Raw genomic sequence first — 22,464 nt, 5'->3', positions numbered from 1 at the left:
GTGCTTATCACTATTGATGTTTTGCCAAATCCAGGTAGATCAAAGGGTCTTCAAAGACATCTTGTCAGAGAAGCTTCCCAGGCTGACAGCTCACTTGGAGCAGCTTCAAATTGACCTGTCCTTAGTGACCTTCAACTGGTTCCTGGTTGTTTTTGTTGATAGTCTTGTCAGTGACCTTCTCTTCAGAGTTTGGGATGCTTTCCTCTACGAAGGGGCAAAGGTAAGAAAGTCATATCATCCATAAAGTTAGTTGTTATATCTTCCAGCAGCTAGACATTTAAGCCAATCTTCTGGACACTGAATATGCTTATTGAGTCTATACTTTCCTGCATAAGTTTTTACGTCTTTGTAAATTATATGTTCCTCCAGTGATATTCTACATGGTAGTCAGCCAAGTTTCTTTTTGCCCCAGGTAATATTCCGTTATGCTCTTGCAATTTTTAAATATAATGAAGAAGCAATATTGAAGATTCATGACAATCTGGAATTTTATCAGTATCTTCGCTTTTTCACCAAAACGATCTGTGATGGCAGGTAAGAATGTTGTTAGACACCAAATACAAATACAGGAGATTCAGGGCCAGACACAGATCAGGAATAAAATAATGTAGTTGAAATGCCATATTCCTGAGGCAAATGGGAAGTTGTCAAGCTGACTACTGGGCTAAAATGAGGCCCTCTTCCTATATTAAGCCATACCAGTCCTAGTTCCTCATGTTGTTGTCCAACCGTGGAGTAACACAGTGGTCATACAGGAAACTCACTAACTCCAAGGAAGTGTGTGATATGAAAAGGATGCCTGAGCACCAATAAAATGAACAGGCCTTGTTAATGTCCTTTTTCCCCCTCGTTTCAATATACTTACTGATGGGTCTTGAGTTTTGATATCACTGATCCCTAAATCTCTGTCTCTGTGTTTTGGTGGTTTGATTGACTACCAACATCTAATATCATGGGTGTCTCTGAGGGTGTGGCAAAGGGGGACAAACAATGACACCGGTATGATGACAACACAAAAATACCGCATGTGCATATTTGCTACATAATGGCAGCATTTGGGAGATAATGTCATCACCCAGGTGTTGCTTGGCATCATGATAGTTTGTTGCAGATGCTGCTGTCTAATATGAAGCTTTATCTAATTGCATATAAAAAAAGCTTCCCAGGAAATCTGGAGTTCATGTGATCTAAACTAAGGAGGGAAGAGGGGCTTTTTGCAGAACAGCACAAACCTGTTGAGCTTGGATCTGCATTTTGCAAAGCTGCTATATTTTGAAGACTCTGCCCTGATGTTTGTGAGAGAAACCAAGAACATTTCTCTCTCAAATGTATATTCAGCCAGAGTTACCAAGTTTCCTCTTCTTGTTTGGCTCACCTAGTTGCCCTCTTCCAGGAAGCTGATGAGCATCGCCTTCAGTGACATGAATCCGTTTCCTATGAAGCTGCTTCAGAATCGACGTGGAGTGCACAGATTAAAAGTGGAGGCTGAGCTGAGAGAACTGGAGCAGCTAAAAGCCCAGTATGTGAGAGAACAGGCTGAGCATGCAGCCAGTCAGCTAGATGGAGCGGCGAGTGAGGATGAAGAAGAGATGTAACTCTCATTTCCTCTTTGGTCTTCTCTAAAATTTGCCTTTGTTTGAAACACAAAAGCAACAGTTGCTTATGAGCATAATGCTTGGCATCTGAGTGCAATGAATGCAGATGCCCTGGATGGTTTACAGGTCAACTGCAAATGAGGATATACCATGCCTTATTTTCATTATGTCTTTTCTGGATTTTTTGTGGTGCAATATTGCCTGGATTGCATTCCACTAGAGATTCTCTGCTACTCTCTCCTTTCTTCTCTAGGTATCGGAGTTGTCAGCTGAGAGATCCATCCCTTTGATTCGTATCCATCATGCTCATTTTATTGTGTTTTTTTTTAATTAAAGAGATATTTGCTGAATGCATACAGATCTCTGTCTGAAATCTAGTGGAGCACCAGTGCAAAACAGTGCCTTCCTAAATTATTTCTCTTGTCTTATAATGAGGATCAATGGTACCTTTTTGCTTCCATGCACACCCACAACTGAACTTGCTGAGCTAATCAACTGGTGTTGTGATTTGCTCATTCATTGGAAACATATAAGGCATTACGCTGAAACCGTACAAATCACATTAGAACTTAGTATGATGTGTGAATACAGCCATTATGGTTTGTGAACCCTAGTTTATGGCAAGCCTGCACAACTTGTAGAGAAGAAAGGACCTCATTGATAACATAAAAATAATAGTAGGCGCAGAGGAATACCTGGCGCATTGATCAGCTAGCAGAGTGGCAACAGTGCTACAGCTGGCGGCATCAGTGAAGCCTGGAGACATTGGAGGCACTTGGCAGTGTGTCTTTTGGGGCAGCGGCAGCAGATCCTTCCTGGCAGCGGTGATGTTTGGCAGCAGTTAATTTACTGACCTTTTTAAAAATGCTAGTGGGCCTACAAGGCTGCTTGGCAGGCCACTTACGGCCCATGGGTTATGTGTTGTGCAGGGCTGCTTTATGGTTTACTATTACCCGTGGTCCATTCCAATATGGCTTGTTCAGCCAACCATGGGTAAAGCAAAATGTGGATTAACACAATGTATGTGTCAAGCCAATATTATACATATACTAAATTTTCCCTTTTTGCTTCCTAATCAATTGGCTTTCCTGCAGAGGGTTGGACTAGGTCAGTGTTTTTCAACCTCAGCAACTCTAAGATATGTGGACTTCAACTCCCAGAATTCTCCAGAAACACTGGACTAAATGTTTCTTGTAGTCCCTTCCAAGCCTGCAGTTCTATGATTCTATGAATCAATAGTTTGTGCATTTGAGAATGGAGAGGGAGAAAAGTATCTGCTCAGTGGGGTTCCTTCTTGATTGGTTTTGAGGTGATATTTTTTCAGCACTTTATCCATGAATTTTCATGCCTGGTGGCATCTTCTTTTCCCTCCTTCCATTATTAATAGATGTTGTATCATCTGGCATGCAGGTCCTCACCCAAAGAGATCATTTATAGTAAATCTATAGATAAGAGTCAAGGATTGGATTTCTTGGGTTAAAAGCAAGAGTGCAAAAGGCATGGTATGCAGCGATGCCCGGGTTAAGGCCATCTCCCCCACCTTCACCCACTATTGCATTTGCCACTACCACCCTCTTCCTACAACAGCCTCTGTGGTGTTTCCTCCTGCTTCTCCCACCCCTGCACTTCTCCCTACTCTTTCTAACCATTCTGTGCCCCCTCCCCCAAATCTTTTCCAATCTTTTCCAACCCACTCAGTCACTAAGACTGAAGGGTTTTTTTTGTAAGCAGAAGGGACCAGTAAGCCAGGTGTCTTGTTCCCCAAAAAGCTTTTTTTCCCCTTTAATAGAGGGGCCATGACACAGTAGAAGGTCTCATTTTATTTTGAAAGCAATGGAAAAAACAGGCAGCTGCTTCTGTCTTTTCCAAAGAAAAAAAGCATTAAAACTTGCAGAATGTGCATTGTTAAGCTTACTCTTCAGTGTCATTCCTTCCCCTACTGATAGGTTACAGAGCTGCAAAAAACCCCACAACTAAATAAAAAAATAAAATGCCCCCACTCACTCTGATCCCAACCTTGTCCATTTTTGGAGTGTTGCTCTTAGCATGCTGTGCAAAGCCTACCTCCGTGGTCAAACAACAGTGGAGCATAGGAAGACCATTTCTTCATAAGCTGCTCTATGGTGGATCCCTCTTAAGGTTTTATTTAAGGCCTCAAGAATTACTCTTGTTAGCTCAAGATCCTAACTCTCTGGGTATATGAATGAGGGAGTTTACTAAGTGGTGTAAATCTCATTCATTTCCTTCACCTCAATTTTGTAAACACGTGCCAAGCACTCCAATCTGGAATCTCTCATTCTAAGATTGGGACCTCACTTAATGACCCAAATGCAATTGTCTGTGCTCAGGTCAGCCTCCTGTCTGAGAATAAAAAAGACTATACTTACGGCCTGACCCAGAAGCCTCTGAGGTGTCAAGGCCTTGTGCAAATCCTAGAGAATTGATTAGCAGTGCTGCACACATTTCAAAAAAATTGGGGGAAACTTAGCTCGGTCTGCTGCAAGAACAATCTTTCCTTACTTTTCCTTAAAACGTAAAGCTTTTATCCAGGTGGGAAAAAGTGTTACTACTTTAATGACTCAACTCTAATGTGACTCTTAAAGCAGCAGCATCTATTCAGTTTTATGCAGCAGCTTTAAAGAAAAAAAAAGGGCTGCTTTAACAAAGAGCAGAGAGATGCTGAAGCACTTCTTCCAAATTATTTTTTAAGTGTGCCCAGCCCAATTGATCTGTTGACTGAGCAAAAACTTCTGATTGCCCTAGTGTAAGCCCTAGCAAATTATCTTAAAAACCCTGGTGCAGATGTGGATTTATGACAGACACTTGTTGCTGGCTTAAACCAGACGCAGAAGAGAGATGGAGCCTGGTGGGATGAACTGATCTTCTTAAGGTACCCTGTCTGGCCAATCCGTTTTCTTACCTGGAGTAGTAGGCAAATAGTATTTTGATGATGGCAACTGCCAGAGGAACACTGAACCCAAAGGGTGGCTGCACAGCAGAATTACTGAAAGCCTCAATTGCAGGCTCAGTGTAATAAAAGAGCTATCTGGAAACAGCAGAGGAGCAGAAATTAGCTGATGCTCCCCGAAACCAGGGTTGTGTGCTTCCCTTGAGACCAGCCACACATGATTCCTTCTGCTATTTTGTAGTCTCCTCTAAGGCCATCTGACTGCTGCTGAGCAACCAGAGCAAAGCCTTCTGGGGATGTGCCTTCTTTCCAGAACTCTAAATGTTAAGTGCCTCAAGCCCTGTGCCTCCCAACAGCTGCTCCAGGGCTCTGCTTTGTTTTTTTTTTCCCTGATGCAGAGGATGGATTCTTAAGAGAGAGGCCCCATGAAGCTTGTGGCCCAGTGAGCTTTCACTTTGGAGCTGTGAGAGGGGGAGAAGGCTCCTACCACCTTCTTGATGTGATGTTGCTCTTCTTCTCTGTTTGTGCTAAGATCCACAGTTGCATATCTTTGTGGCTAAAAAGTTTTTTTTTAAAGAAGCTTTAAATAAACAAATCATGGTTCATGTCTGCCTTGCTGGCCTGAATGAATTTTGGCCTGCTTCTGTCAGTCTGCAAGTTCCTTAGAGTAACATGTACCAGTGTTGCACTGCTGTCTTCTAATTCATAAACTGAGTTGCCTTCTTTTCTTATTCCATCAGAACAAAGCTAAATTTGTTGTTGATTAATCTGTCATGACTTCCACTTGAGAGGAAAAGTGGAATGTAAATGTAATAATAATAAATATATTGTCATTTAAATGCATTGACTTGATTTATTAGGCTAAAAGACTCCTTATGTTTTTGCTTTATTACCTTTTAAGTCAAGATGAGCATTTTGTACCATTCCCTGAGATTTGTGGGGAGCTGGAGTGAAGAGAGGCCCTGACCTGCAGGGCTCATCAACAGTCTGAATTAGGTTTTGTTCCCAATTACCTTAATCTCTGCTTTCAGGTATAGGTTGAGAAACATAGGACTGATTTTGTTTGAGGATCTTTAGGCTATGGTTATGCTTTTACCCTTCAAGAACTACTTTACAGGTAGTCCTCGCTTAATGACCATTCATCCAGTGGCTGTTCAATGTTACGATGGCACTGAACAAAGGGACTTACAACCTGTCCTCAAAGTTCTGGCCGTCGCAGTGCCCCCAAAGTCACATGAACAAAATTAAGGCCCACCCGCATTCATGACCACCCCCCTGTGGCTGCTGCCCCCCCTGCAGCTGACCTTCGTTGTCATCTCCACCTGCCTCCCCTCCGCTGGGCTCACCATCCTGGCCACATGTGAGGGAGGTTTATTTCTTTATTTATTATTCAAATTTTGTTACTGCCCATCTCCCCCAAAAGAGGTGCCATGGAAATGTCCTGCAGACCTGCAGATAAGAGCTACAAGCAGCTACAGGCCCACAGGTGAGAGCTACAGGTGGGTGTATGCCGCACTGCATGCCACTACCAACTGGGTCCTCCTTTCACATGCTGGCCAGGGCTTCCTTCATGAAAGAAGGCCCCTGCCAGCATGTGAAGAAGCCCCGGCTGGTGCACAAAAGAAGGTCCTGGCTATACCAATGCGAAAGAAGGCCCCAGCCAGAAGTGGCATGCAGTGTGGTGGGGGCAGCTGGTGGCAGTGGGTAAACAGGCAGCCAAAAGGGCAGAGATAGAGAGATAGGTGGATGTGGGTTGTTAAAGTGGATGAAGTTCCTTTCCTTCTTCCAAGAATGGGCTTGCATCTGAGTGGGTCCTCGTCTAATGACCATGTGGTATTTGCTCAACGACAGCAATTGTGATTGCCAGAACTGCCATCACTAAGCAGAGCGGTCATGTGATGTTTCGTTCAATGACCATGTCACTTAGCAACGGAGTTGCCAGTCACAATTAGGGTCATGAAATGAGGACTACCTGTATAGTGACACAGATCATTGACTCATGTAACACAGAACTGCCTATTTGTGCTAGCATTAACCACACAAATGCAGATTAATTCCTAAAATCCTTTTATTGTACACGTATCAGGAAAAAATACTCTTGTTTCCTTATCACCTGATTTTCAGAAGTATTTATTGCTGTACATTATCATTCCATGTCACCGTTTGGATAACAGCATTACTTGATTACCTATTACTACTGTTCCCTACAATTTACAAGGTTTATCTATCTATCTACCTACCTACCTACCTACCTACCTATCAATCAAATTTTTATCACTGCCCATCTCCCCCCACAAGGAGGGACTCTGGGTGGTTAGGTTCAACTACATTGGATCACACTGAGTGGAAAGCAACTGAACACTGAATGACAACTGACCAACAATAACAACAAAGTAGTAATAAGCTCACCTAACCCCATCCCACTTTTAAAAATCACTTATACTTACAAGCACTTGCGCATGTTTAGCTAGTAAATTTCATTCATTAATTGCACATTCTGTTGAGAAGTATCAACCATTGATAGTTTTTTACTTCTTGTCAATCAGAGCATTGAAAGCTTGGTTGCCAGCTTAGGAAGCGTTGCAGAGACCTCTTGTGCTCGTAATTGTAACTCTACTCTAGGCAGCTACCTAAAAACAGCATAAGGATAGGAGTGAACGTCTACATAGTCTGACCATTTTCTTTCAAGAGGAGCAGATGCAAGCTCGTAAGCAAAGCACAAAGGCGTCAGATGTCTCTATTCTTTGTGTATACAGGCTTTTTTACTTTTCACAGCTATTGGAATGTATTATTGTTGTTACTTTGGAACAGTGTTGTATGGTACTAAAATGATTCTATTTAAAATATACTGCATATGAGAGAGGCCAAGACAGAAGCCCAGGTTTTCCTCAAATGTATGCTGCCTCTGATTTGTTCATATGTAAGAAAGAAGAGTCAGAATGGTGTAATGGCCGAGGTGTTGCACTAGCACTAGGAAGACCCAGGTTAAAGTCCCTCTCAGCCACAGAAGTTCCCTGCAGGACTTTGGGCCAGTCACTCTCAGCTCAGCTATCTAAGAGGTGGTTGATGTCGGAAGAAAGGGAAGGAAAGGGATAGCAGAAGTGATACTTGAGGTCCCGAATGAACGGTGGGATATAAATCTAACAAAAATGAACCTAGAAAAAATATGCATGCTACCTCATCAAGAGCTGTATGCCACATTTGTTAAACCTCTGTTTATCTTTGGTCCTCAGAGAGCTTTGTGCTTGAGTGGATCATCATAAAGCAGTCAGAAATACAGAGCTGTACAGGAATTGGTTGATTTGGGGGTTGTACTTATATCGATGCTCCTAGGTCTACTCTGTCTTATTATTATAGAATCAGGACAACATATAATTTCTGGTGCTACTAGACTATACTCTTTCATCTGCAGTAAAAGGGAATCTGAAAGTAAAAATAGATAGCTTTCCAAGAACTGCAGCTCACCTGAAAGGCTATAGATAACATGCAAATTATGTCAGATAACTATTTAATAAATGTGGCATCTACTCTCAGCGAACAGTCAAAATAACCTCCTTTCTCTCAGCTATAAGCTCACCATGTATTGCTTCTACGCTGGCTATGCATAAAAATAATTTATTGGCTGGGCTCTGTTATGGTGCTATGCTGTAATGCAATTTGTAGCTAGGGTTCAGACGCGTGTCTGAAACTCCAGAGGGCAGCTTACAATGAGTGTTGTGTGAATCCTGGTTCAGACAGACCAGTGATCTAACATGATGTACAGTAAGAAAATTCCTGTGTTTCAGATGATATCATAGGGTTGCAAGGGACCTTGGAGATCTTCTAGTCCAACTCCCTGCCCAGGGCAGGAATCCTCAGTACCATTCCAGAGAAATGGATGTCCAACCTTTGAAAACCTCCAGTGATGGAGCACCTGCAACTCCAGGAAGCAGGCAGTTCCCCTGCTTTGCTTAATAGCTCTCACGGTCAGGATATTACCCCACATTTTGAGTTTGAATCTCTCTTTGTAAGGCTCCCACCTACTGGTTCTTGTTCTACCCTTAGGTTCTACAGATCTTACTCCCTGTGTCAGCTTTTCACATATTGGAAGACTGCTATTATGTCTTCTCTTGCCATCCCTTCATGAGACTAAACATACCCATTCTTCGTAAGATTTAGCCCCAAAGCCCCTCACCAGCTTTGTTGCTCTTATTTGTACTCTTTCCAGTTCCTCAGCATCCTTCATGTATTGTGATGACCAAAACTGGATACAGTATTCCAGGTGAGTTTTGACCAGTGTAGTGTACAGTGGAACTATATTTTCCATGATTGCAACATTACAGTTCTGTTGATGCAGCCACAGCAGACTGCTGGATCATGCTTAATCTGTGGTCTACTGTCCATCTGATTTTTCCTAAGTGCCACCAAATCGCATTTTGTTGGAAAAGGCCCAATGTTCAAATCTGTCAAGATCCTTTTGAACCCTGAGCCTGTCTTCTTAGGTATTAGCAATCCTCCCCATCTTTGTGTCATTTGTAAATTTGATAGCATCCCTTCTATCATCTAAGTCATCTATAAAATAATTGAAGAACATCAGAGAAAGCTGAGGTTCCCTACTGCCCCCCTTCATACGAGTTAGCTACTGTTGTTCGGTAAATTCATCTGGTAGTGGGACCATCCATCCCATCCCACACCACACCACACAACACCATTCTATTTTAGCAACAGTGAGGCTATGGTTAACTTCATCAAATGCTTTACTGAAGCCTAGAGATGCTATATCCACAGCATTCCCTTGGTCTATTAATCTAGTCACTAAAAAAAAATGAGGTGAGCCTGGCATGACCTATTTTTAACAAACCCTTGCTGGCTTCTAATTATTACCTTGTTCCTTTCTAAGTGCTTGGAAACCCACTGCTTTCTAGGATTTTCCCAGGTATTGATGTCAAGCTGATTGGTCTATAGTTTCCTGGGGCCATTCCACACACACACAGACGTTTTTTATTTTTTGTTTTAAGATTGGAACAATGTTAGCTCTTCTCCAGTCTTCTGGCAGTTCTCCTGTGCTACAGGAGTTCTCAGAGATTACAGCTAGTTGTTCTGAGATCACATCCACCAGTACCATAACATTCTGGAACATAATCTATCCAGTCCTGATGACTTGAATCCATTCAAACCAGCTAGGTGTTCTTTTACTAATTCCTTGCCTATTTTGACCTACATTTCTCTTCTGGCCCCCATGGTGTAGCTTCTGACAGGTTGGAACACTTTTTCCTTTTGCAAAAAGACAGATGCAAAACAGCAATTAAGCATTCAGCCTTCTCCCTGTTGTCCATTGTCATCTGTGTCAGTCAGCAGCCTCCCCCCTCAACATTTCTCTTGTTCCATCCATAGAATCCTTCCTACTTTTCCCCTTAGTTTATTGAAATCTAGAACACTAATTTGACTTTCTTCGGTTCCCTCTGCCCACAGTATGGTGAATTCCAGGATCATATGGCCACTCTCCCAAAGTTCCTACAACCACTACTCCCTCAACCATTGCTTCCCTCTTAGTAAGTATGAAGTCCAGTACCTTTCCCTAGTTCCTTCCTCTACCTTTTGGATAATTAAGTTGCCTGCAAGGCATGTCAAGAACCTGTTAGATCTTCCATTTGCTGCAGAGTTTGATGCCGGGTTGATATTGGGGTATCTGAAATCTGAGAATATCACAGTGGTATGTTTCCTGGGCATCTCAGCCATGTCATTTCTTCTGCTTGGTTGGGTGGCCTGCAGAACACTCCTATAATACTGTCATTATTGTTTCTTTTTCTCTTAATATTCACCCAGGCACTTTTGGTAGAGTTTCCACCCTCAGTGTCATGAAGTTCCATATGGGTATAGTCATTCTTTATGTATACAGTGACCCTCCCCCTCTTTTTTGGTTGGGTTTGTTTCTTTGGAACAAATTATCAATTCCAGTACTATATTCTAATCTTGATTTCCATCCCACCAAGTTTCAGTATTATCAACAATGTCATATTTGTCCCCCGCCATACCAGGACTTCCCCAGACTCTGAGCATGCAGGCATCTGAACCCTTTAGTATTGTCCTTCTTAGGTTTGTCTGTTGCATCTCCTGCTGTATTTCTGAGAACTCTTTCCTTCTTCCCTGTTCCTTTGTGTCCAACAGTGAAATAATGCAATGGAAAGCAGAAGCTGAGAATTTAGTTCTGTGTGAGAGAGATTTACATATGGCTTCCATTAAAAGTCTCCCCCCCACCTGGTTTGGAAACAACGTGGGCAAACATTTCTTTTCAGAATAGGCAATCCTGAGCCAGGTAGACTAGTGATCTGTCGTTGTGCAATGCAGATAATCAATTCATACAGTATGTCCAAATTGAGAATTGGGACCATGCATCAGTCTAGGGAGCCCAGTGATTGATTGCATTTACTCCATTAGATTTGACACTTATGGTATCTGGGTTTTGCCTGGTGTAGAATTAGAGGGACTCTCCAGCATCCTTTGTTGCATCAGACTTCTCTCAACAAGCTAGAGTGGAAACTGGTAGAAACAAACACTTAAGGACACAAAGCTCTGGTAAGTAAATGTATTGTAGAAAAGTGAATGAATGTGTTACAAAAGAATTACAGTGATTCTGTGTATCAAATGCAAGCCCCATTTGTAGTGAAACCAATGGGGTTCACATTTTTTTGCATCTTTCTCCAATTTGTATAGCATAACAGGCTTGAAGCCAATCTCATTTGAGTGGGAGAGTTTCCACCTGACTCTTGATAAAATAGATTAATCTGGTCTGGATTATGAAGGTTCCCACACCATATTCATGAGTGTGATGTTCAGCTGACTACCTTGGACTTTATCTTTATGCAAAGTCTGCAGGTGATACAACAAGAATTGGTTGAACACACACTGCTAGAAATAATGCTAAGAGCTTTTGTACTTTAATTTTTGTTGTCCCCAACTGCTGCTCCTGCTTTTAATAAGATCTGAGTGTTTTCGGCAGGTTTAATTCTGCCCTTTGTGATTAGAAAGAATTGGGGCAGAATTGTCCAGTATGCATTTGCTAGGCTTCAAAGACAGTGGAAGTCTGCTGCCACAGGCAATGGTACTGTATGAGACCTGAGAAGCTCTCCCAGGAGATCTTCTGCAGTATTGTGAGAAACACCCAGAACTCCAGATACTGCCCTTATTTTTCAATTTAAACTCAGCTATGTGTGATGTGAGAACTGAGACCGTAGAGGACAAATCTTCCAACTCTCTTCTCCAGGAGATGTCTTGCATAAGCTCTTGACCCAGAAATAGAAATTAGCACTATAATAGCTACCACCAGCATTAGAAACAAGCTACCCTTATAATAGCTTATTGATTTATCTTTGTTTGCATATACAGAGTTAAATAAATCATCACCCTAGCCAGTAACAGCAAGCTGATAGCTACCAAAATAATTAATGCTAGTGTTTAACCACACTCAGTTTTAACAGGGTTAAAAATTTACTGTTCTTTATCCTGACCTTTGTCACTGATGATTGTATCTAATGAAGGCACATTACTAGTCCACGTTAAACTTGATACCAACGATAGTGTTGAGAAAATATTATTTCATCCAAACTAGGACCTTATTTTGCTGACCCCAAAGATGGAGGTTTTGAGGCAGGTATCCCCAGAAGTTTTAGATCCATCAAAGAGACCAATAATTTTAAAACTTTGGAACTTTGGAACCATTGGTTCTGTTGATCTGTTTATTTCAACTCTTTGTAATACCATTTAATAGTTCTATAGTGTTTCCCTAAAACTGAGGACAACCCAGTCCTCTAGATGAGTTGACTACAGCTCTCTTTCAGTCCAAGGTTGTAGTTCAAAATATTTAGCAGGCAGTAGGCTGCCTATTCCTATATTGTTCTCACATACATTAACACCATAATCTTTAGAGCAACCACCTAAGGTACATTATGATTTCCATATTGTTGCAGTCTGCCTGAGAAGAAGTGAACTGAATAAGACAGTGGCTTTGCTAAAGCTACCTACAGAATTGTTACTGATGTGTGATTTCACCAGTAGATACCTCTGTTCGCATTCTTATCCATTCTGCCCCCTTTTCCCAATTTGCTGCTCCCATATGGATCACCCTCGTTCCCCTGTATTTCTGATTTGAGGAATTTACCTTCTTTAGATAAAGCTGTTCTACACTATGCCAGCTCTACTAAATGCCACTTTGTGTTGAAGCTGAGGAAGGAAAAAAACAAAAGTGAACAATGCAGCTGGAACTATTTTGAATCAACTATTTGAAGACCCCTGAACTGGCAAACACAGGTGAATTGTGACTAAGGCTCCACGATATGAACTACTCCAGCCTTGACTTTTTGTCCTACTTCTGATAAGTGGTCGTATAATTTGGACTTTGTCACTGATAAGTTTGAAGCAGCAATAAATACATTTAAGGAATTGCTTTGTTATAGCTATTTGACCTGGAGGAAATCTCTGTTCAGATGTATACCTTTGTGTAAACCTCACCAAGAATTCTTCCTATTTCAGTCTAGAAACCTTATGATGGCATCTGATAAATCTTTATGAAGAAATGAGTAACAGTGCCCATCGTTCCAAGATATTTCTTAGTGATAGTGGTAATATACTTCCTGTTTTAGTGTGTGTGTGTGTGTGTATTTAACGGAAGATGGGGGAACCTGTGGAGTCTCTCTGTGTGGGAAGGACACTCAGTTTTCCCTTCTGCAGTTGGAGTCAACACACTGGGGAGCCACTTTACTAACAGGAGGAACTACTGGATTTTTCACAGTGAAGTCTCTGGATAATGATAGGCAATACAATTCTCTCACTGTCATGCTCAGTGACCAGGGAATAAAGATGTCAGAATATTTGTAATGAAAATGTTGTGAGGAAAGGGAACATAATCACTAACACTAGGAAGAAAACGTCACATGGGCACCAGGTAAGAGGAATAATTTGCTAGGGCAGGCAATGGTTCCAGGAAGTACAGATATTAAGGCACATGGGATATGGGACCCAGAGGGCCAGGAAAGCTTAGAAGCAGTTGAGGAAACATGATCAGCATTTTTTTTTTTTGGTTATCCGAGCAGCTTATTTGCGCAAAAGGGAACTTTTATAAAACACAAACACATAACGAGCAACATCTAGGGTATAAATCTGTTTGTGACTTGCTGTTTGTATTTATGAAGTCTCAATATGTTTCTGAAAATTGCCCCTGATAAAGATTTGCTCCTAGGCTGAAAAATGTGTCCAGGTATTTCTCACCTAGCAGGAAAGAGGATCAAACTGCAGGACAAATGCATGAAGGAAGAGGGAAGGGGTGGAGAGGAAGGGGAAAGCTGAGAATCTCAGAGATGGGTAGAGTTATGAGGTCTTCCAACAGAGGGGAGAAGATGGAAGAGCAAAAGGCAGGGTACGAACTGGTGTACAGACATAGTGGAAGCAAGGGTGGCTTACAAGGCTAAGGTTATGGAAAGGTATTGTGACTATTGTGGGTATAAAATAGATTTAAATAAATTTCTCTACTTTTTCCTCTCACCTCCAGTTTCTTTGCTTAGGACTTCTTACTCTTTTTCTGAACTTTTATTACACTGTTTACCCTAAAAGGGAACGGTATGACAGGTATGTATGGATGTATGCTGACCTAGTGTGGGTACCAGGCCTTCCAGTTCCTCTCTCTCCATAAAAATGGCAAAACTGTGAGGTTGTCTTCCTCCCGTCAAAGTATTATGACTTAGAGGCTGAAGTTGGGAAACAACATTTGTAACACACCTGATGAAGCTTTTCCTCATTGTCTCTGAAGAGGTTTTTTTTTTTTTAATCGTATGGCATAGCAGTTCAGTGTTCGTGCTGTTTTTTTCTTGCTGGGAAATCCTTGTAAGGTCCAGCAGCCAGATGTGTAGACTATTTAGCTGTGACAAGTCACATTGCCCGGGGTGCACCACGAGGAGGCTAGTCTACATTGCACCAAGTTGGGCTGAGAGAGAGTGACTGGCCCAAGGTCGCCCAGCCGGCTTTCATGCCTAAGGCGGGACTAGAACTCTCAGTCTCCTGGTTTCTAGCCCAGCACCTTAACCACTAGACCAAACTGGCTCTCGTCTCTGAAGAGTATGCATGGTATTTTCAAACATGGGAATTGGAATAGCTGATGTGAATACATTACACAGACAGAGGTACCTTCAGATCCAGAAGCTATCTCTTAAACTAAGCAAAGCTCTCCATATAAAAAAGATCATTTCAGTTCTTGTAAATACCACAAGGTTAGTTACATGGGAAGCTGAAGGACATCCTCTAAAACAGGGTGCCTCAAAATGGTCAATATCAACCCCCAAGGGTCGATGGGACTATCCATTATTGCTGTTACTATTATTATTCATAATACTATTAGTTAAAGTAGTATTTATTAAATTATTTTCATATAATAAATGTTTGGGGGTTGTTGAACAATCTGAAACTTCATGAAGGGGTCAATGAGCTGAAGAGTTTGGGGACCCCTGCTCTAAAATAAAATACAGGCAGATCAAAGTGATGACTGCAAATTAAGTGAATATATATTTATAAAGTATTTACAAAGTTTCCGGAAAGATGGCCAGCAGTGCTTTTTAGTTATTTTTTTCCTCAACTGGATACTAGTATGAGAATCTAAAATATTTAACATTCAGATTATTACCAAAAACGTGTATCTTATTATCTAAAGTGTTTATTTTTTGTAGTAAGCAAATGAAATATAAGAATAGCATAAAAGAGTCCAGAATGCATGGCTGTAATCTTCCAAGGGGGCTAATCTCACTGACAACAGTTAACTGAAGAAATTGACATTTTAGGAGGGTTATGGACTTTTAAAAAAGTGATATGGGGAAGGATGGGATGGTGTGGTAAACAGGGGTGAAAATCAAGACATCAAATCCACAGCCAAGTTAGATTTACCTGCATGTGTTGAAAAAAAACCTGCCAGTTAATATGAAGGCATGTCCAAGGGATTAAAATGATTTCAAACAGCTTGAGGACTTAAAGTTAAGAGCCCTTCAGAATTGAGTTTGGGTTCAACCAACTGAATGCTGTACGCTCATCTGAAGGTAAGGAGGAGGCTACTTGCTTAAGGATTTGGGAAAGATGCCGTTCGTGTACACTCACGCTGCTGACCTAGGGTTCACCTTTCTTGGGTTCAGGTGAATGCCCAGTTCACACTGGCTTGGCTTGGCTTGGCTTGTACAGGATGGGCAGCCCCATTCTCCAGCCTTGAAGCTAATCCCTGAGAGCACAGGTTGAAGTTCTGAACTAACTTCTTGGGGCTTTTCCAGCAGAAACTCTGGGCAGGGCCCGAAACGAAAAATGAAACATTCATTTCTTCAGCTGTGAAGCCACGTCAACTGAATAGCTCAGCTGGTGCGTGCCCGCTCCAAATGTCCAGACACTTCACTGAAGAAGTGGAGAAGGTGGGTAAGTCAAACTCTGGGACTCAGATGCTGAAAAAGCAATGGGTACAGGGCCAAAAGAGAAGTGAACATGGAAGATCCTGATTTTCCCCGCCCCCCCAAAAAACTCCACACATTTTATGTTCCATTTAACAATAGTTTGGGTTAGTTTGGGAGGTGTGATCAAAGGGCAGTGGGGAGGGGGGTGTTTAAAAACACTCAGTCAATAGAAATGTATGTGCATATGAAATACACTTAGAAGCATGTGTGCCTGTATGGATCAGCCCAGATTTGGAGGTGATGGTACAGTTTCCATTCAATGGGGTCCCACAAACCCTTCCATTCAGAATAAAGGTTGATTCATGTTCTTAATTGGCAACAGAGCCTGACATTAGCCAGTTTTGCATGTAACTAGAATTCTTTCAGAGTCCTGAGACATCACATAAGGAAACTTTTAGCTCTCAGCGCGCACGCATAACCTATACCCAGAGAAAATTCAGAATCCAGGATGAGTAACATACAGCAGCAGATTGGGATTACACTGCAACGGGGGGGGGGGGGCAACCGGGGCATGTGCCCTGGGCACTGTGCTGGGGGGGCGCCAAAATGAGCGCTGGGGGGTGCCAAAATGGGCATGGAATCCATGTTTGCCCCGGGTGACACAGACCCTAGTTGAGGCCTGTTACACTGATTGCGTTTTATTTCTATTCATAATTAACCAATCCAGTAATATTGAAGCAATGGCCTTGCTGAAGATTATAAAAGCAAGGTCAGGCCTGATTAGCACTTGGATGGGAGACCACAAGGAAACCCTGGGCCTATTTTTAACAAGTCTCCAAAGCAGGCAATGGCAAACCATCGACACAGTGCTGCCAGAACTGCACGGGCAAATCAACTGGAAGGCACTGTGAAGAACAGACTTTGAAAATTGCAAAATGTTCGGCATGTCTTTTTTTTCTATAACTTTTAAGGTCTGCAGCCGCTCGTGTGTGAATATGTGTCATTATTAGCGGCAAAATTTGTTTTTAGTTTATTTCTGGGTGTATCCGCCCAGGTTTTCCACCTCAGCGGGGTTTCGAGAGAAGCCCGGATTCCCCGCAAGGGCTGAATTTCTCCCAGCCTGTCTCCCCTTCCCTCGGCCGCAACGCAATCGCCCTCTCCGCCAGAGCGTCTCGATCGCGCACAAAGGAGGGGAAGGGAGGGGAGGGGGGAGTCGTGGTCTTTGGTTCCTTTCTCCTGTAGCTCCACCCCTCGCTTTCCTTCTAACTCCCGCTCGTGTGTCTGTTCTGCAGTGACTTCGCAGGCGTGCGCCCTGCCTACCGAGCGTGCTTGCTGCAAGCAGGCGGATCTTTAATATTAGGACTGGCTGTCTTTTTTTTTTTTTAAGCGGGTGGGAGATAATCAAAAGAATTTGATTCTCCCGTGATTTTTTTTTAAACTGGTGTCTTGCGATGCTTGCATGTAAAACTATAAAGCTAGACGTGGTCATGAATGAACGGGATTCTTTGCTCGCGCAGCAACACCTGTAAGGGGAGAGGGTAGGAAAGGCGAAGGCGGAGGTGTGGTGCAGACAGGAGCCGAGATTTTTGCTGCAGAAAGACAAGACTGGTACCAGACGGGCACCCCGACATAACACATTTAAAAAATCCAGCCTGCATGACCGTCACGAAGGTAGGAAACCGTTGCAAAGGAGGATCTAAAACGATGAACCTGCTCTTGAATAATGTCAGAAGAATAAACTGTCAGGCGTTTTTGCGAGCTGTAACCAAGATCGGGCAGTTTCACATCTCTGTTATAATACTGAATACTCCTGGCGTACTATAATAATTTTGAGTCAGAGAGGTTCTGGTCTTGGAACGGAATGATATTCGCGAGGTGGATAGACCCTGCATCATTCTGGATCTGAAGGGCGTGGTAAAGGAAAATAATCAAGAAAAATCCTAAATTAGAATTAAATTTAGTTTGTATTAGTTCTTATTATTGCTCTTAAAACTATATATATATATATATATATATAAATATAAGTATAAGTATAAATATAGATATATATATAAATAAAATACACACGGTATATATCCATACATACGCACAAATCCTAGTCCTTGGATTTACATGTATTTGACAGCTATGCCCCCTGCAACTATCACAAAAGTGTGGGTCCCATTCGTAGAGACCCTTAGTAGATTCCCCACCCCAGCCTTTCTAGACTTAAGAGGCACAGGCTACCAGGAAGTTCTTGTGTAAGAAATGTTCCTCTTCCTGGAAGAGAATGGCATATTTTCTATTATAGTCTAGAAACTTTAGGTGCATTGATCTGTATCTGCATTCTTACAGATCTGACAAGAACAAGAGTTTATTTCTAAATACTCTTTTGGTGTGTTTGGAGTCTACTAATGTTTGTTTCTAGCATCAGGAAGTAAAGTCAATTGAGAACTAAATGGAGGAGGTCAGGGTCACAGTTTGCAAAGGTCTTGTGAATTGGGTGGAGCAGAGAATGAAGTGCAGTTGGGTGCTGCTGGCAGAGTTTGTTTGCTGCTTTTCAGAGGGTAGCTATCCTTTGCCTAGTTGCCTGTGGCGCGTAAGAATCTCCTCCAGGTGAGCAGCCAGTGAAAAGCCCTTCCTGTTGGAAGTGAGTTCTCCTTTTTATTGAGCCTGTCATAATTTGGCAAAAAAGGAGAGTAGCTTTCATAGACTCATCTTGAACGTTGAAATATTGGTTTATTTCCAGATTTTTTTTTTAATTAATACTAGCTGATGGGCAACCATGGGTCAGATGGTTCAGTGGTTAGGACTGCAAAATGAGATTTAATGCTGATACATTTTCCCACTTTAAATTTCCTGGTTAAATGTATTTTTTGCAAAATTAGGTACTTAACATTTATTTTGTGGCTCATAGAGAAACTTTCTCCCACCAAGTACCTTTTAGATGTGTTAAACTACCACTTGCATAATCTCAAACCAGCAAAGGTATGCAGGCTGGGAAGGGAGTTTGTTTATTACAGTTATTAAATCCCAGCTTTCAGGATAACAATTTTCCAAAGTGGCTTGCAAACAGTGTAAACAATTGTAAATGAAAATACAGTGCTACTTCTTCTGTTTCTCCTTCTCCTTCTTCCATAATAGCAGTTTGGCTGACATATTTGAAGGAGACCAGATGAAGGCTGGTCTAAATAATGAGATTTGTTGGAGGTATAGATAAAGCTGTTGACGAATGCAGTAGGATGTGTTTATTGCTCTGCCTTTGCCCTGGGGTTTTCACAGGACCGAGGAGGACGTGCAAAAGGAATGTTGATGTGACTTTGTCCCTGGCTCCAGAGAAGCTACACTTAAGTGTGCAAAAGAATTGCTTTTTGGGGTGGGGTATTGTAATGAGATTTTTGCTGAAACAAAGACTTGTATGAATGATAATGTTTATATTCTATAGGTATGAAATGTATTCTTGTGCTATGAGAAGCTTCTGGGTGTCAGGTAGTTGTTAAAAGAGAGACCTTGCTTAGAGTCTGTGGAAGTGACTATTAATTGTCCGGTGTCAGTTACTAGCACTGGAAAACATGTGATTTATCTGAAGCTTGAAATGATGACTTGATCCCTGTTTAGCCCAACATGCTGGTTCTAGCACTGAGCAGACTCCTCCATGAAGCTCATAAGCAAGATCGGAAGGCAGCAGCCATCCACTACATTTACCCTTGGTCACTTCTTGCCATTAACTGGAGCTTCCGTAATGGATCTAACAAATGTTAATTTCTTTCTTTGTTAAGACAGACAGTGTTCTCACCCCTCTTTTTCCTTTCATATCCTACTTCCAGAGTCTCACAGCACGTAATAGCTACCCTGAGACCATGATACAACAATCCAGTAAAGTTTTTGATACATAAAGCTTAGATACTTACATCAAAACATTTTGTTTTTGATGTCACATCATCACTTCTTGAGTTCCTACCACTCCTTGGTGATTCTTGGCTGGCTGCCTTTTCAGACCCGCCAAATCATCTTTTCCAAACTACTTGCTCCTTCAGCTTTTCCTTTGCCCAGTCTGTTGTCTACCCTGCTTCTTTCTGGATTCTGAGCAGCTGTTCTGATGACATCCAAGGGGCTAGAGTAGCAGGGCTTCATCTCTGTGACAGGAAGGTGGCTCAGTCACTCACCCCACTACTACCCTCACTGCTACTATCTCTTCATATCCTCTCCTCCAGATATATTGGCCTTCGACCCACAAGCCACAATCAGTAGGGCTTGGAGGTCGTCACTTTGTAGAAGACTTCAGTGCAGCTTATCCACATATGTCGTAATCTGTTCAAATGGTATTTCTGGAAAGTGCTCAGGATTGAACTCCAGTAAGCCCCAAGGGAAAGGGTGTTCCATAATTTGTGGGGTAGCTACAGATAATACAGTTTTTCATGGTTACTTGATGTCAGTTTAGGGCAATTCCAGATGTTTGTTTCCCTAGCTGTGGTATATGCAGATCTAGACATAAGAGAGAGAAAAGAAAGAGATCTTATTATGAGGATTTAAAGTGACTCTTACCAGATTTGTACATGGTTGCTGTCATGTCTGTGCTGAACTTGCTAATACTTTCAGACCAGTGTAAATCAGTAGATGTTTGGCTTGCTCAAGGTCCACGTTATTGGTTTGGATAACCAGCCAAATGTTGCTCTTGCCATGATTCCACCTTCCTCCAGAGATCTAGCAAAGAGGGAAAGCAGGGTAGGGAGGAATTCCCAACTATCCTCAACAGCTGAAGTGGTAGAGCCCTGAGGATCTTCTGAAGTCAGCCTGAATCAAGGAAAGTCCTGTGGCCTTTGGAAGTATGGATGGAAGATTGAACTGCATCTTAACTCATGCGCTCGCTAAGTTATCAGTGGCAAGCTAGATGTTATCAAAGCCACAAAAGCAGTGTCATACAATACTGGTTAATATTATTAAAAATATTTTTATTATACTCTTCATTTTGCAATGGCAGGGCAGTCTTTAAAAGATAGTTTAAAATCTTAGTGGGATGTTTAGTAAAAAAAAAAAGCACCCACTGTAGCAATTAAAGGCAGCAGACACATCAAATATTCAGCACACATCAACTAACTTAAACTATAAATAATAAATAAAGTAGCTTCAAGTGTCTAGACAAAAAACTGATTTGGATGTGGTACTGAAAAAGGAAATAGAGTGTCAGCACTGATTGGGTGGCTTCTTAATAATCAGTGTGCCACAATAGAGAAGCCACGGTCTCTTTTCACCTTTGGCCACGTGGGTGGGAATTCTGGGAGTTGCAGTCCCAAATCATCTGGAAAATCCCAGTTTGGGGAGGTCTCCTGTAAGGTCTAGTGCAGTGTTTCTCAACCTTGGCAACTTTTAAGATGTGTGGACTTTAACTCCCAGAATTCCTCAGCCAGCCATGCTGGCTGGGGAACTCTGGGAGTTGTAGTCCACACATCTTAAAGTTGCCAAGGTTGAGAAACACTGGTCTAGCAGAACATCCTTTGGATAGTGAATTTGTAGATGTTGGCTGTGCAGTGAAGGCAAATAGATTCATGAACTTTAGTACAAAATGATTGCTTCCTCACAGCTAGTTCCTGTCTGGATCAGTTGTGTATGGAGGTTTGATCACATAGGTAGCCCATTTCACGTGGTGTTTCATATTCTCAATGACCCACAGGGAGAGGGGGAATGGAACAGGACACTAGCATCAAAAGTACCCACATGATCTGGGTGAGCCATGCAGTTGAAGTGGAATGGGATTATCCTGACTTTTAAATGTGTTTTAACTGATATCCCACGTTCCCCCATATACAGAGAATGTAATATGCCTAACAGGAATAAAATTCAGGTAAAGTACAGAATCATATTTAAAATATAAACAAGAATCTGATAAAATGCAATTGAAAACCAGTTCAGAGATAATGTGTAAAATATTACTTTGAACCTTCAAAGGTGCTGTAAGTCCTGTTACTATTTTTAATTATTCCTATGAACATGTACTAGTGCCTAATAGAACATTGAAATAATATCCAGGAAGAACTAAAAACATTTTCATAGCAAATGTCTGCACCTATTCACAGATGGGATATGTCAATTTAACTGTCTCTTCTTGCAAATATCAGTGAGTAGATTTTGTGTGTTGACTTTTCAGCCCTTGGGGTATAGTGCAGAACTTTCCTTTTCATTAATTAGACAGAGTGATTTTCTTTAAATGGAGTTTCCAGATCTTTCTGAAGCTCAAATTATCATGTGGTTAATTATGAAATCACACAGTGCCATCCTTTGGAAAGTTCAATTATGTTTACCAGAGAGAAACACTGGGACATAAAAGATGTGGTTAGATGTTATAGGAATGAGGATGGCCCTATGAACAGCAGGCCTGGAGTATACCCAACAAAAGTGAACTTCCAATTGAAGGATCCTGAATGTTAGGAACTGCCGTGATTTATGAACATTTCCACCATTGGATCCTTCTAGGGAGGATCAGTTGAACTAAGGATCCTGTCCTTGATGAATAAATGTGATGTAATGTTAATAAAAGGTAAAATAATATCTAAATTATTTTTGTGCTTCAGTGCATAAAATGATCATTATG

General features: G+C 41.7%; 2 protein-coding genes across 4 annotated transcripts in view; both read left to right on the top strand.

The window, feature by feature from the left end:
* The window catches only part of TBC1D2 (TBC1 domain family member 2), a 33,116-nt gene extending 27,772 nt beyond the window's left edge, over positions 1 to 5,344 (top strand). Inside the window, exons 12-14 of one of the 2 annotated variants that reach the window (XM_063294776.1) lie at positions 35 to 220; positions 413 to 534; positions 1,394 to 5,344. In XM_063294776.1, coding sequence (XP_063150846.1) covers positions 35 to 220; positions 413 to 534; positions 1,394 to 1,595 — 510 coding nt within the window. In that variant the 3' untranslated portion in view covers positions 1,596 to 5,344. Of the gene's footprint in view, positions 1 to 34; positions 221 to 412; positions 535 to 1,379 lie in introns of both variants that reach the window. The other variant, XM_063294777.1, reaches the window with a different exon arrangement.
* Positions 5,345 to 17,185: 11,841 nt separating this feature from the next.
* The window catches only part of CORO2A (coronin 2A), a 70,183-nt gene continuing 64,904 nt past the window's right edge, over positions 17,186 to 22,464 (top strand). For both annotated transcript variants that reach the window (XM_063294799.1, XM_063294796.1), the window contains exon 1: positions 17,186 to 17,567. In XM_063294799.1, the coding sequence (XP_063150869.1) occupies positions 17,553 to 17,567 (15 nt within the window). In that variant the 5' untranslated portion in view covers positions 17,186 to 17,552. The remainder of the gene's footprint in view (positions 17,568 to 22,464) is intronic.

Source organism: Candoia aspera, chromosome 2 (genome assembly GCF_035149785.1).
Source record: "Candoia aspera isolate rCanAsp1 chromosome 2, rCanAsp1.hap2, whole genome shotgun sequence".
In the NCBI taxonomy this organism is placed as follows: domain Eukaryota; kingdom Metazoa; phylum Chordata; class Lepidosauria; order Squamata; family Boidae; genus Candoia; species Candoia aspera.
This window is presented reverse-complemented; position numbering and strand designations above follow the sequence as displayed.